General features: G+C 38.7%; 1 protein-coding gene across 3 annotated transcripts in view; it reads right to left on the reverse strand.

Moving 5' to 3' along the window:
• Tip60 (Histone acetyltransferase Tip60) overlaps window positions 1–13802 on the reverse strand; it is a 48953-nt gene that overhangs the window by 20859 nt on the left and 14292 nt on the right. For all 3 annotated transcript variants that reach the window (XM_089085985.1, XM_089085987.1, XM_089085986.1), the window contains exons 3-5: window positions 13371–13439; window positions 4278–4537; window positions 763–927 (exon numbers count right to left, since the gene is read on the reverse strand). In XM_089085985.1, coding sequence (XP_088942111.1) covers window positions 763–927; window positions 4278–4537; window positions 13371–13439 — 494 coding nt within the window. The remainder of the gene's footprint in view (window positions 1–762; window positions 928–4277; window positions 4538–13370; window positions 13440–13802) is intronic.

Below are 13802 nucleotides of genomic sequence, written 5' to 3' on the forward strand. Positions count from 1 at the left end.
ACGAGAACTGGGACATTGACATCACCATAGACGAAAACCTCATTAAGAAGAATTACAGTTGTCCAGTTGAGCAACAGAGAAAATCACCTTTTCGGATGGGAAGCAGTGATGTTTCTCTTTTTTTCTTCACCAATAGTGGGGCACTTAAAACATCATGAATTGGTGTTTAGGGGTTCATTTAAAAACTAATTTCCATATCTAGTGTCTTTTATAAGTAACAAAGGATAACAAAGGTTGTGTCTGGTTTCGGCATCAGACACAACCTAGAAAATAATAATGTCTGGCACATAGTAAGCAAAAACTTAAAAACGCATTAAAAAACAAACAAAAAAACTGTCAGGTTAGGAAGAATCACTATTTGAAGCAGATTCAGGAATGATAACTATAATTTTGATTAATGTTAATGATAAGAGTTTATTGCAAAAGCAAATTTGTGGAAAAAAAGAAGCCTGAAACCCCTCAAAAAAGTGTCGAATCGAAACGAGAACTGCAACATTGACATCACCATAGACGAAAACCTCATAAAGAAGAATTACAGTTGTCCAGTTGAGCAACAGAGAAAATCACCTTTTCGGATGGGAAGCAGTGATGTTTCTCTTTTTTTCTTCACCAATAGTGGGGCACTGAAACATCATAAATTGGTGTGTAGGGGTTCATTTAAAAACTAATTTCCATATCTAGTGTCTTTTATAAGTAACAAAGGATAACATTAAAATAAAACACTTTTTTTTACATAAATAGAGCGATTCAAGAAATTATTACCTGAGGATAGGGACTGAAATACCAAGGCTTAATTCTGTGCTTTCCAAGCTCTATCATCTCTATATTTCTTATTCTTGTAACAACATCGTCGTGATTACTAACCAAGGACCCGGACGTTCTGGGAGCTGCACCAGGCACAGGGGAGCCACTTTCTGATCGGGTGTCCTAAAAGAAAAAACAGGAGGCGTTTCATTTTTTTTGTATTTTGTTGTTTTTTACACAAATTAATTACACAACTGGAGTCTGAGCCATTTTAGCTGTAATTGTCAGGTTAGAGGAAAAATCCTAGCATAGATTGCTCTTTGAACACGAGCGAGACTTCAATAATCAATTAAACGAATTTCTACCGATTCCGGCTTTTAAATTTAAGTTTGTATAATTTTTTTTTCAAATCGGATGACCAATACTTTATAAGCATGAAAAGATGTTTAGTCAAGCGAAATGTGTCTAAACTGATAGAAAAGAAAGAAACAGATAAAAGTGCAGTTTTTCCTAAAATAACAAACCTGTTCGTCAAAATTAATATGTGCTTAGTCAAAACCGAAAATAAAATATTGAAGTAAAGAGTAAGGGAATATACAGATTCAACAAAAGACATCAAAAAAGAGAAAAGGGATTTGTGTTTTTTAATTGATGACATCTTTATTTCGCTCCTTCTTTCTCTTCTTTACGTCAATGTTATTCTACTGCCTCCTACTGTTATCCTCCTCCCATTCTATCCTAAGATTAATTGTTCTTTCTTTCTGGAGTTTAATGCCCAAAGTTAAACATCATGTTTATCCCCGTCCTTACTTCGAATTTTCTCAAAATATTATTTCTCGTTTCTCCCTAATTTTTCTTGCTCTACTCTCCTTCTTTTCTTTGCTTCCAATTTTACTTCAACCTGCTTAAGCCTATTTATATGCAGACATTAGAGGTAAACAGTCAAAACGTCCAATTGGTTTGTGAAACATAAAGAGAGACTTAGAGACATACACATGGAAACTTAAGAAGACTTAACATAGTGTCGAAGCCAACCTTGATCTTAACGCATTGGATGTGGCGTTTTGTAAGATAACTAGGAAATTTCTGCTTTTTGGTAAAAAAAAAAGACAAAACGATCTGGTTGACCTTTTATTATATGTAGGCAGTAAAGATAAATATGTACAGGCACAAGATAAAAATAATAATAAAGACAAAAAAATCAATCTGTGCAATATTAATACAACGAGATAATAATAAATTTATTTACGAAATTGATGAGATAGTGAGAGATGAGATAATAAATTTATTAGCAAGGAAAGATATGGGAGGTATAAAGAGATTCGGAAGGTTTCTGACGATGGGTATAGAGCATAGAGAAAGGTTTTTCGAAGATTAGGGGTGAGGGTGATATTTCACTAGCCTAGATTATAGTTTTGTGTCAATTTATGTTTGTCTGAAAGTGTCTTTGTTTTTGTGACCCTTTGGGCTTTTGTGTCAATAAATTCTATTCTATTCTATTAACACAACGATGAAATAGAGAATTAGATATACAAAAATGGAGACTTAAATAGACTTAACTAAACCAGCTTCTGAACTTTAACACATTGAATCTAGCGTTTTACCATACAACTTAGAAATGTCTACTTTTGGGTTAAACAAAAAACATAATTATCTACTTGACGGGATCTGATATCTTCCAAGCAACTGCGAGCCTCAGCGTCTGCTGACCGTCTCAAAGACAAATGGCCTATTAGCGAAATCTCCCAGCGGACTGGCCACAATCGATAGCTATTGAGAATCTGTGGTCTGACTGTTAAATGTGACTGAAAACAATATGAAATTTTACGTCCCCTATGTCGACAGGGTTTTCAATAAAAGCAGGTAGCACCACAGGGAACCTCCAAAGATACAAACTTGCGCAAATCATATTTCCTTCGAGCTATTTTTTAGCGTTTACCAAGCAGGTACGCTAGAACAGTTTTAGGGGCTGGCCTTTCCTGAACTTTAAAAAGTAAATTCGGCTCCATTTAATCAAAAAGACAATAGTCATACTTTCTGATGATCTGAGTTCCATTAAAACTAAATATATCTATTTCAGGCACAAAACGGAGAAGTCAAATGGTTTTTCTAAGACTTCTTGGAAAGTAGGTGTTGAATTTTAGTTTTGTGTCGTTTATTCGGATCTCTTATCCAAGCTCTAAAAGTTACGGCAAAACCGCCCCATCTATTCTAAATAGTTCGGCCACACAAAATAAAAAAGTTTATATTGGACGAGATGGGGCGATCCTTTAAGGTATCGAATCCCAGTAAAAACGAGTGAAGCGACCTAGAAGTCTGAACAAGGTGCCTGGGTACAAACATTTCAGGTTAAAGTTTTAGTTACAGATAGTATTAAGTCAGCACCGACACATAGTATCAAGTCAGCACCACACGTGTCACCGCATCACAATCAGCAAGCGTCGTTGTAACAAGTGTCTAGCTAGTCATTAAAGAGGAAGAATTATCGCTTTTGACAAATCAAAGCAATTGCAAGCTCTGATTAGTTCAAAGTGATGATGCCTGGATAGTGAGGTAACAATATAAACATGATTAAATGTTATATTGTCAAAATAACTTTCACAGTTTATTAAAACAGAATTTGCCCTTTTTTAGAATATAATCGTTTTAATCATATATTAATGCACCGATAAATATGAGAATAATACTACCGCTACAACTACTAATAACTAACTGCAGCACCAAGCCACATGAGGCCAACACAGGAGTGCACTCTCCTCAACCGTAATACTTTCAAAGCTTCAGTCTTTACCCTCTCCCTTGAAGTTCGAAAATCATTCATGTCCTTTATGATTACCCTTTTCCACCCCATGGGAAAGCTGCCCCAGGTGCCGTGACTGTGGGGAAGGTGGCCGGGGGGACACCACGGCTGGGGTTATTTTATTTATGTTTGAGTTGGGAGGGGACGCTACGACTAATTTTGCTCCGTGCACCAGCGACCCTAGGAACAGCCCTGTTAGAAACAGGGTATATATAATTTTGTTCTTAAGTCATGTGTTAACATATCAAAACACAATAAAACAAGAAATAACTTAAAAGAAGAACCACAATAAAAAATGAATTAAAGAGAACATCATGAGACTTAAGCCCGAACAATGACAATTGTTAGAATGAAAAGAAAATTAAAAAGGAAAGAAATGTGAGCAACAAAATCAATAGAGGGAAGAGTTGCTATAGGATCAGGGCCATAGGAGGGAGCTAAAAATCAAAAGGAGGGTGTGTTCATTATGCATTATTTAAACTTTAGATGAAAGCTGACCATGTTCAGCAGTGTATCCATTGCTATTGAAAGGCTTGAAACTGGAATTTTACGCATAATGTCATCAACGACAGAATTTGTGGTTTCGGATCGTATTGGGAAGCCATTATTTATTAATTTACTTTTTTTTGAGAAATTGCGATTTAAAAAAGGAAAAAAAAGAAACGGAAAGATTTATCAGAAAGTAAACACGAAGAGAAAACAATTCTTAAATGAAAAACCCGGATTTATTTACCTCTGGTTCAGGCATAGCTCCGCCCAGTTTCCTCTTCTTCCTCTTCTGTAAGGCGGCTTGGAGAACGTTTGGGCCATTCACTAAAGGCGAAGATCCAAAAGCAGAGTCCGGACTATCACATCTTGACGGGGGTTGCGTTCTTTTGGGACTAGTCATACCAGATGGCGTGGCCGCCACCACATCTTTGTCCACAGTAGGATATTGGACCCGTCGGGTGTCCAAATAGTCCTCAGGAACCCAATCATCAAGACGCTTATTGACTAAAAGCGAACAAACTTTAGCCACAAATATTTCTTTTCGGAGGAGGGCACGCTGAGTTTATTCATTATGCAGTAGTACTGTTCACACAGCTAAATTTTTCTCCAGATCAAAATAACCTCTCCTTCCATGCAGCAAAACACCGGTTTTGCATCGGTTCTAATATTTTGACTGAACTTCATAGATTTTTTTTCATAATTAGTATATTTTTCGCAACATTTTGTATTAATTTTATGCTGATAAATACTGTTCAATGCGAGTTGCACAGTTGGGCATTTTAAATAATTTTCGATTTTTTCTGCTATTTTTTAACAGCCAAGTTTTATGAAAGAATTTTGAAGCATCCTAAGTCAAGCAACAACACATTTGAAAAGCATATTTCGATTTCTAACCATATTTCGAGATCACAAGAATCAAATGGGGAGGTAAAACTTTCCTGACCTTAGATTATGCTGATGATTTAAACATCCTAGATGAAAGCATGACGAAAATAAATGAACTTTCAGAGGTTTTGCAAGTTCAGGGTGCTAGAATAGGTATGAAATAAATCTTAAGATGACTAAGTCACTAAGGCTAGGAATAAGTAAAGATGAAAAAGTGACGTTGGATACCAAAAATATCAATCAAGTGGACAACTTCACTTACCTTGGTAGTATGATTAGTAAAGACAGTGTGGGCAGTGAAGATGTTAAAAGTAGAATAGCAAGGCCCATAGTTTTTTTTTCACAGCTGAAAAAAGGTTGGAAGAATAGGAAAATAAGTCTGAGATCCAAGATTAGAATATAGAAAGCTATAGTGATGATAGTGGTCAAACATGATTCTGAAGCATGGGCCCTCCGAAAAATGGAGGAAGGTTTGCTAGACGTTTTCCAGAGAGATTTTCTACAGATTGTTTTGGGTGCCCAACAAACTGACTTTGTTTCAAACAGTAGGCTCTACGAAAAATGTGGTTCAATCCCATTTTCTAGGGTTATAACGAGAAAAAGGTTGAGATGGATAGGGCATGTTCTACATGTAAAGGCTGACAGATTGCCAAAGTCCTTTCCAACCAACCGTCTAGGGCTAAACAGAAAGCAGGTTGTTTTCAGCTGGGGTGGGAGGATGTCATAAGGAAAGATTTAAGGGAAATGCGAACTTCCCGAGAGGGTGTAAAGAGGGAGGCTTGGGCGTTTTTCAAACAAAGATCTTAAGTTTAAAGGGTAAAGTAAAGTGAAATTTAAGCTGAAGTGACTCAGTTTACTACTTGAATCTTTATTTTTAAGCTCAAGGCTTTTGGATATTAGGGCAAGGGTGTGGGGCAAGATTCTTCCATAGGATTTTGTTTTCATTTAAAACATTTAGTAGCCCAACCAAAACTATCTGGATGAAATCGAAGCCTATTAGTGTACGTTATAAATTGAGCAGAACTTAAGAGAGGTAATCAGGCTCTAAACTGTCCGATTTGCTGGGCACTTTTAGACAAAGAGCTTCAATTTATTCTCCGTATCTTTATTTTTAAGCTTAAGACTTTTGGTAATTAGGGCAAGAAGCTGGGAGGGGGAGGGGGAAATTGCTAGGTGTGATTTTGTTCTGATTAAAAAGTGTCAATAGCCCAAGCTATAAGCTAAGAAACATATTACCACAGATTCTAGATTCCGTTCGAAAAAAGAATACTTCTCAAATTCGTCTAATGCAAAGGCGCTAACAGGATTTCCTTTCTTATTTCTAAGAAGCAAGTGAAAGAAGGACTCATTTTTTGGCTTTATCTATGTGAGGAAGGCGACAGTAAGAAAGAAAAGACGGAGTGCTCAAAATTTAACGTATTTTCCAGGGTAATAACTACTACTACTGCTATTACTAACAACTCACCGCAGCACCAAGCCGCCTGAGGCAAACACAGCTACGCACGCTCTTCCACAAGCCCAATATATTCAGAGCCTCACTTTTTAAATCCACCCCCGAAGGTTCTATTCCTTTAAATCGTTCTTTATGACGTCCTCCCACCCCCGAGGGGGACGACCTCCTTTCCGCTCAGCCCTAAATGGTTGGCCGAAAAGTACAACCTTCGGCAATCTGTCATCCTTCATCCGCAAAATATGCCCTAGCCACCTCAACCTTTCTTTAATTATAGCCCTAGAGAGCGGTATTGAACCAAATTTTTCGTATAGCCTATTTTTTGAAATACGGTCAGTCAGCCGGGTACCCAGAACAATCCTTAAGCAATTTCTCTGGAAAACATCTAGCAAATCGTCATCCACTTTTCGGAGCGTCCATGCTTCAGAGCCATATTTGACCACTGTCATCACTGTAGCTTCTAATATTCTAATCTTGGTTTGTAGACCTATCTTCCTATTCTTCCAGACTTTTTTTTAACTGTGAAAAAACACACTGAGCCTTGGCTATTCTATATTTAACATCTTCACTGCTCCCACCATCTTTACTAATAATACTACCAAGGTAAGTGAAGCTGCCCACCTGATCAATCTTTTCATTACCAAACGTCACCTTTTCATCTTCACTTATTCCTAGCCTTAGTCTTCCTAAAATTAATTTTCAAACGAATTCTAGTACCCTGAACTCGCAAAACCTCTAAAACTTCATTCATTTTGCTCACACTTTCATCTAGGATGCTTAAATCATCAGCATAATCCACCCCCAGGTGGATTACTTGAGATTTGCCGCCCCCAGGCAGCTCAGGCGTGTCCCCAGGTGGCGGATTAGGGAAAGTCCTCCAGATATGGGGGATTCCTTCGAATAACCAAAAAGAAGGCGTGGACCAAGGGGGGAGCCAGTTCTTGGGGGTCCTTAAACATAGCTGGGACCCTTAACTGTGGGGCAAAACAAAGTTGAAGAGGAACTAAGGCCCCTTTTATGGTTCTGTGCTTGGCCCACCGGCGCATGGACACGTCCCGACAGAGTCAAACCCTAGTCCCAGCTATGGGTTAATAGTCAGCGAGTAGAAAGCTGTGAGGGCGGAGTACTCTCAACATGGAGGAAATCGGCCTCCTGCAAAAGACAGAGGATTGGCTTGCCGCTGTCCTACAATAGCCATGAAATCCTCTTCTTTTAAGTTATGGATCAGTTGAAAACAAAGAGACAAAACTGTGCTACCGCGTTCGGGGTAACCGACGGAAGGAAAGATATAACAGTGAATGATAATGTTACCGCGTACAGGGGAGCCGATGATCTGACGACTTCAGACGAAGATATGCGAACTCGGCAGACGATGACGATTCCCATTGAGGATGACAGCACTCTACCAGGAGAAACCCCTATTCTGACACAGAAAGCCCCGTTCTACTAGAGCTAATTGTCAAAGAGCTCGAGAGGTACAGATGTGACGTTATTGGCCTCTCGGAAACTCATTTGCCTGGTTCAGGAGAACGGCTTAGGACATCATACTTTCATACTCTGGTAAATCTGATGGCAAACACCGACAAGGCGTTGGCTTTCTCCTGACACGCAAAGCGAAGCGCGCACTCATAGCCACAAAGTTAGTCTCAGAGCGCCTTATGATGATTCGGCTGTGATCAAAACTACAAAACATCACCGTCATCCAAGTGTACGCCCCTGACTCCTCAAGACCTGATGAAGAAATTGACACCTTCTATCAACAACTTCAGTCTCTAACTGATGAAGTCCCACAGAAAGATCTCCTCGTAGTAATGGGTGACTTCAATGCTATCGCCGGAGAAGCCACACAGCTTTGACAGTGATGTCTTAGGCAGATTCGGTCTTGGTAGGCGAAACGCACGTGGCGAGCGTCTACTTGAGTTCTGCAGGGATAATGATCTCTTTGTTACGAACTCAATGTTCAAACATAGAAAGAGAAGAAAGGCAACTTGGATATCCCCAGATGGAAAGACGACAAATCTGATTGATTATGTCCTCATCTCAAAACGGTGGAAGTCATCTGTCAGAAATACCACCACCTTGCCTGGGGGAGACTTCGATTCAGGTCATGTCCTTGTAATGAGCACATTGGCAAAACTCCGACTGAAAACCCTTCTTGTAAAGAAAAATAAGATCCCAAGACTACGCACCGATAAACTGAAAGAACCTACCACACGCACCACTTTCCTGCAGTCACTAGAAGAAAGTCTTGGTCCTATACTTAAGTCACTCCCGTCGACCATAACCCCAGACATCTTAGATGCCCTAGTTGAGAAACTGAACACAGCACTCATAGATACAGCTAAGGAAATCTTAGGCCACAAACCTAAAACAGAGACGCCCTGTATCACATATTATATTCTAGATATTTGTGAGAAAAAGCGACAGGTTTGTAACAAGCTGGTCCGAGAAAGTAGGGACATGTATAAGCGGATACAGCGGACGGTAAACAAAAAGATTAGGACTGCCCTCAGAGATTACATACGGGAGAAGTGCTAGTCATGCGAGGAGGTTTCAAATCAGGAAACAACCAGAGAATGTACAAAACAGTCAAATAACTCTCCCCGAAAAAGTCCACCATCGCTACTAGCGTCCTGGACAAGCGCGGTAAGCTCCTCAGTGACAGCAAGGCTATTAAAGACAGATTGAAAAGCCACTTCGAAGAGAAACTGAATCCGCTTCTTACCTGCAACCGTTATGTACTGTCAGGATTTTTCAAGCTGGAATGTGACCCTAGCCCCCAACCTTTCCTTAGTGAAGTAAAAGAGGTCCTTCACAGTCTCAAGAACACCAAATCACCAGGTCCTGATAGTATCCCTTCAGAACTGCTTAAATTTGGGTCTCATCTGCTACAGGATTTACTACATAAAGTAGTTGTCGCCGTGTGTTAAACAGGCCATTTCCCAAAAGCATGGGCGAAGGCAGTCATCGTACCGCTCCACAACAACGGCCCTAAACACAATTGTGAAGATTACTGGTTCAAAACCCTTACAAGTCACCCAGCTAAAGTCATAACAAGGAACCTTCTAAACTGAATCAGAGCCATAACAGACCATATCATCAGTGACTATCAGGCTAGTTTTTGCCCTGGACGGTCTACCACCAACCATATCTTTGTAGTGAGTCAACTCGCAGAAAGGTACCTTGAATTTGGCAAAGAAATCCTACAACTATTCATTGATTTTAAGCAGACCTTTGATCTAGCATGGTAAAATGGCTTTTGGAATATACTATTCAATTATACCATCTCTGAAAATATAGTCAACATAGCTAGAAATATATATGACAATTACCGCAGCTGTGTTCAGAACCCAAAACACCAAGCAGAAGAGTTTACGACAACTTCGGGCGTGCTACAAGATTGCATACTTTCACCGCAACTTTTCAAGCTATTCTTACATGCCATACTGCCCCTGCTTGAGAACAATGTAGGAGTGAACGTTAACGGTACAAACATTGATACCCTAGCTTATGCTGACGGCCTCGACAAGCTAGCAGAAACTGAGTCCAGTATACCAGCCCAAGCCTCCGAATTTGAAACAGCCGCCAATAGCTTTGGTATGTTCATAAGCCCATAGAAGACCAAAACGATGCGCACCACAAAAGACCCAAACCCATCCACTGTCCATGTCGTAGTAAGTGGCGAAGAAGTCGAATCGGTGACCAAGTTCGTGTACCTAGGGAGCTTAATATCATCAGACAACAACTGATCCGACGACATAAAACGAAGACTTGCCTTAGGAAGTGCAAGCCTCAACAAGTTCCTCCCCTCTTTAAAAATAAACACCTATCTATGCAACTGAAACGTCGAATTTTTGACTCTCTAATTATACCAGTGGCCATGTACGCCTGCGAAACGTGGACACTGAAAGTCGAAGATGAACGCAGAATTTCGGCTTTCGAGACAAAATGCCTCCGACGCATTGCCGGAATCACATGCCAAGACAGAGTCTCGAACGAAGATCTTCGGAAGCAGCTAAAGCGGGAAACTACTATTCTCCAAAAAGTGCACCTGAAGCAACTTAGGTGGCTGAGCCACATACAGCGAATGGAGAACTCGCGCCTGCCAAAAGTTGCCTTCGAAGGAAGGGTCCACGGTAGCCACCCACCTGGAAGACCTAGGAAGAGATGGCATGACAACTTCGGAGATGACATCTTATGCCTTCTGAGACAAGCTGATGACCGGGATTTTTACAGGAAACTGATCCAGGAACGTGTGAAGGAAATGGCCCCAACGCGACCCTTGAGGACGTCCGGGACATAAGTAAGTAAGTAAGTAAGTAATCCAAGTCCAGGAGACTTTTCCCTTCCCATTTAATTCCATGGCCTCCCATTGCCTTTCCTGTGCTCCTTAAAACAAAGTCCTTTAAAATAATCCATACAAAGGGGGATAGAACACAACCCGGCTTACCTCCTGATTTAATACAACACCAGCTGCCAACCTTATTTCCTACCTTAACCGCAGCAGTGTTATTCTCGTTCATATCACTAATCACTTTAATGTATTTGTCTCATATACCATACAAGGATAAAACCTTTACTAAAGCTCCTCTATCAACAGAATCGAACGCTTGCTCATAATCTATAAAACTGAGGACCCAAGGTGTTTGAAAACTCAGGCACCTCTCAATTATTAGCCTAAGAGTGAAAATTTGGTGGACACATCCTCTACCTTTTCTAAAACCGCACTGCTCTTCTCTTAAAACTTTGTCTACGGCATCTCTCAGTCTAAAAAGTATCATATTACTAAGTAATTTACTACCTAAAGAGACCAGACTAATACCTCGATAATTACCGCACTCACTTTTATCACCTTTCTTATAAAGTGGCTTAATTAAGGTTTCCGTAAAATCTTTAAATACTTCCCCTTTTTCAAAATTTTATTTATAATCTTCAGCAACTTATTTATAGCCTCAGAGCCACCATATTCAAGAAACTCATTTACAACCATATCAGCACCTGGAGACTTATTATTTTTTAATCCTTTTAGTACTGTTGCTAATTCCTCCTCACAAAACAAATCTTCCGTCACATTCAAGGTATCACAAACTTTTTCATTTTCCTCTATATTTTTTCCTGCAACACGGCTATATTTTTTCCTGTAAGTTCGTTAAGCAAATTATCAAAATGTTCGGCCCATCTCTCTTTAGTTTTTTCCTTATCGCTAATTGTGACCCCATTCCTAACTTTAACTGGGCCAGGTCCGGATTGACTACTTCTTCTCAATTTGTTAACGTACCAGTACAATATTTTACTATTATGCCGTCTAGCTGCATCTTCCAGATCCTCGGCAATTTTATCCATGGCCTCCACTTCACACCTCCTTAGTTCATATGTTAATGCTTTCTCCACTTTCTTTGAAATTCTTTTGTTTTCATATGATCTATCACTCAGATAATTCTTGTACAAGTCCTTCCTCCTTTCTATTAAAGAGAAAGCTTTTTCAATGATATTCTTAGCTGCAGTTCTAGCTTTCTTCCCTAATACACCTTCAGCAACTTCACAAATTATTTTTCTAAAATTATTCCAACCATCTTCCACATTATCAAATTTTAAACTCTCAAGTTTAGTATTCAACTGTTCCTGGAAAGTTTATCTCAAATTCTCATCCTGGAGTCTATCAACATCATAACTTCCCGGGAGGTAGTTACCCTTCCGATATTTCATCTTTAAATTAACCCTTGACACTACTAGATGGTGATCTTTACTTTTAACATCAATAACAGCACTCCTTTATACCCCAGTATCTTGTATTGATCCTGCCAGTCTTCGGTTTACTATAACATAATCAATAAGGTTTGCTGTCTTACCATCACGTGAATACCATGTTAACTTATGAGCCATTTTATGACCAAACACCGCATTGATTATAACTAGATTGTTATACCTACAAAATTGTAGGTATAACATTGTAGGTATAAGGTATAAATAAATTCTGACGAAATGCAAGCATACATAATGCAAGAAATACAAACAGTGGTTTTACCAGCACAAAAATATATTCACCAAGAAATGGTTGTAAATTAAAAAGTTAAAAAAAATTGGCTGAAGAACTATGAAGGGAAAGGGCAAAACTGAAAGAAGAATAGGATTTACATCAGAACATATTACCACCATTTCTGACGAAAAAGTAATATAAGATCGAAATCCAACGAGACCAAACCCCCTACCGCAAGCACAAAACGCTACTCAAATTTTTATGAGCCTTATTACACGATAGTATTTAGTAAGTTCTAGTCCAGTGTTTTTCATTTTTTTTTTTTGTAGAGTAATTTTTACGAAATAGTCTAGTAATTTGTTTTCGAAAAATTAAATATAAAATAAAAACCAAAAATAAAGCAAAAACGCATACCGTAGACACTAAACAGTTTTCAAGTTCATTTGTGCTTTATAATATGTTACTATTCTGTAAGTTCTGAGTGTCATTTTTTTTCAGTTTCAGCGCCATTTAATTGGAGTGTATTCTTGACTACGACAAATTGTATCCGTTAAAGATAGGCTGAGATTGCTAAGACATTTTTATATGTGAAGGATGACAGATTGTCAAAGATTATTCCGTTTGGCCATTCATCAGCGGCAAAACGAAAAGCAGGCCGTACTCAAAAGGGGTGAAAAGAAGCCATAAGCAAGGAATTAAAGGAAATTGGATATTATTGGAGGACACATAGAGCAAATTCCCGAATAGATCGAGGTGAAGGGGGAGCGTGCACAGGTGTGATGGCCTCAGATTGCTTGGTGCTGCAGTGGGTTTTTGGCAGCAGTAGGAAGTAGTATCTGATCCTGATATTTTGGATATTTCCTTCCTTTCTCAGCTTTTTTCACTTTAGTTGACTTTCATTAGTGTGACCTTAAGAAAAAAATAATGTCAAAACACTTTTGGCTCGCGAGTAAAATTTTGAATTTTGTTTATGCCCCATATCCCAAAAAAAGGCAAAAAAAGGTATAAGAATTATAAATACTTACAGTCAATATAGTGAACATAGTAGTACTTCTGTCCTTTAATATCCTTTATGCCCAAGATCTCAGCAAGTCCTAGAAAAGGGGATTGATTTAGGATAAAATCAAGCCACAAAGAAATTCACTGAACTACTCGAAGATCGGTTTAACAAGGTCAATAACAAAAAGGAAAAACATGCATAAAGAAGAGAGAAGAAAAAGAAGCAAAGAAGAAAAAAAATCACAAATCAAAAAAGAGAATAGAAGACCCATGGCTGATTTTGACTTATATGCATTAGTCATCATTGAAGAGAGAAAATCTTCAGAGTTTCTTAGTGTTTGCTTATGTACTTGAGCAAGGAAAATATTTGTGGGTGTATGTTCAACTTTTAAAATACCTTTTTTCCTCTAAAATTAATTCCTGGGGAAACTAAAAAAAAAAAAAAAAATCTAAAAAAA

The sequence above is a fragment of the Artemia sp. Qi Xiang Cuo genome, chromosome 3 (genome assembly GCF_049724085.1).
Source record: "Artemia sp. Qi Xiang Cuo chromosome 3, ASM4972408v1, whole genome shotgun sequence".
NCBI lineage: Eukaryota > Metazoa > Arthropoda > Branchiopoda > Anostraca > Artemiidae > Artemia > Artemia sp. Qi Xiang Cuo.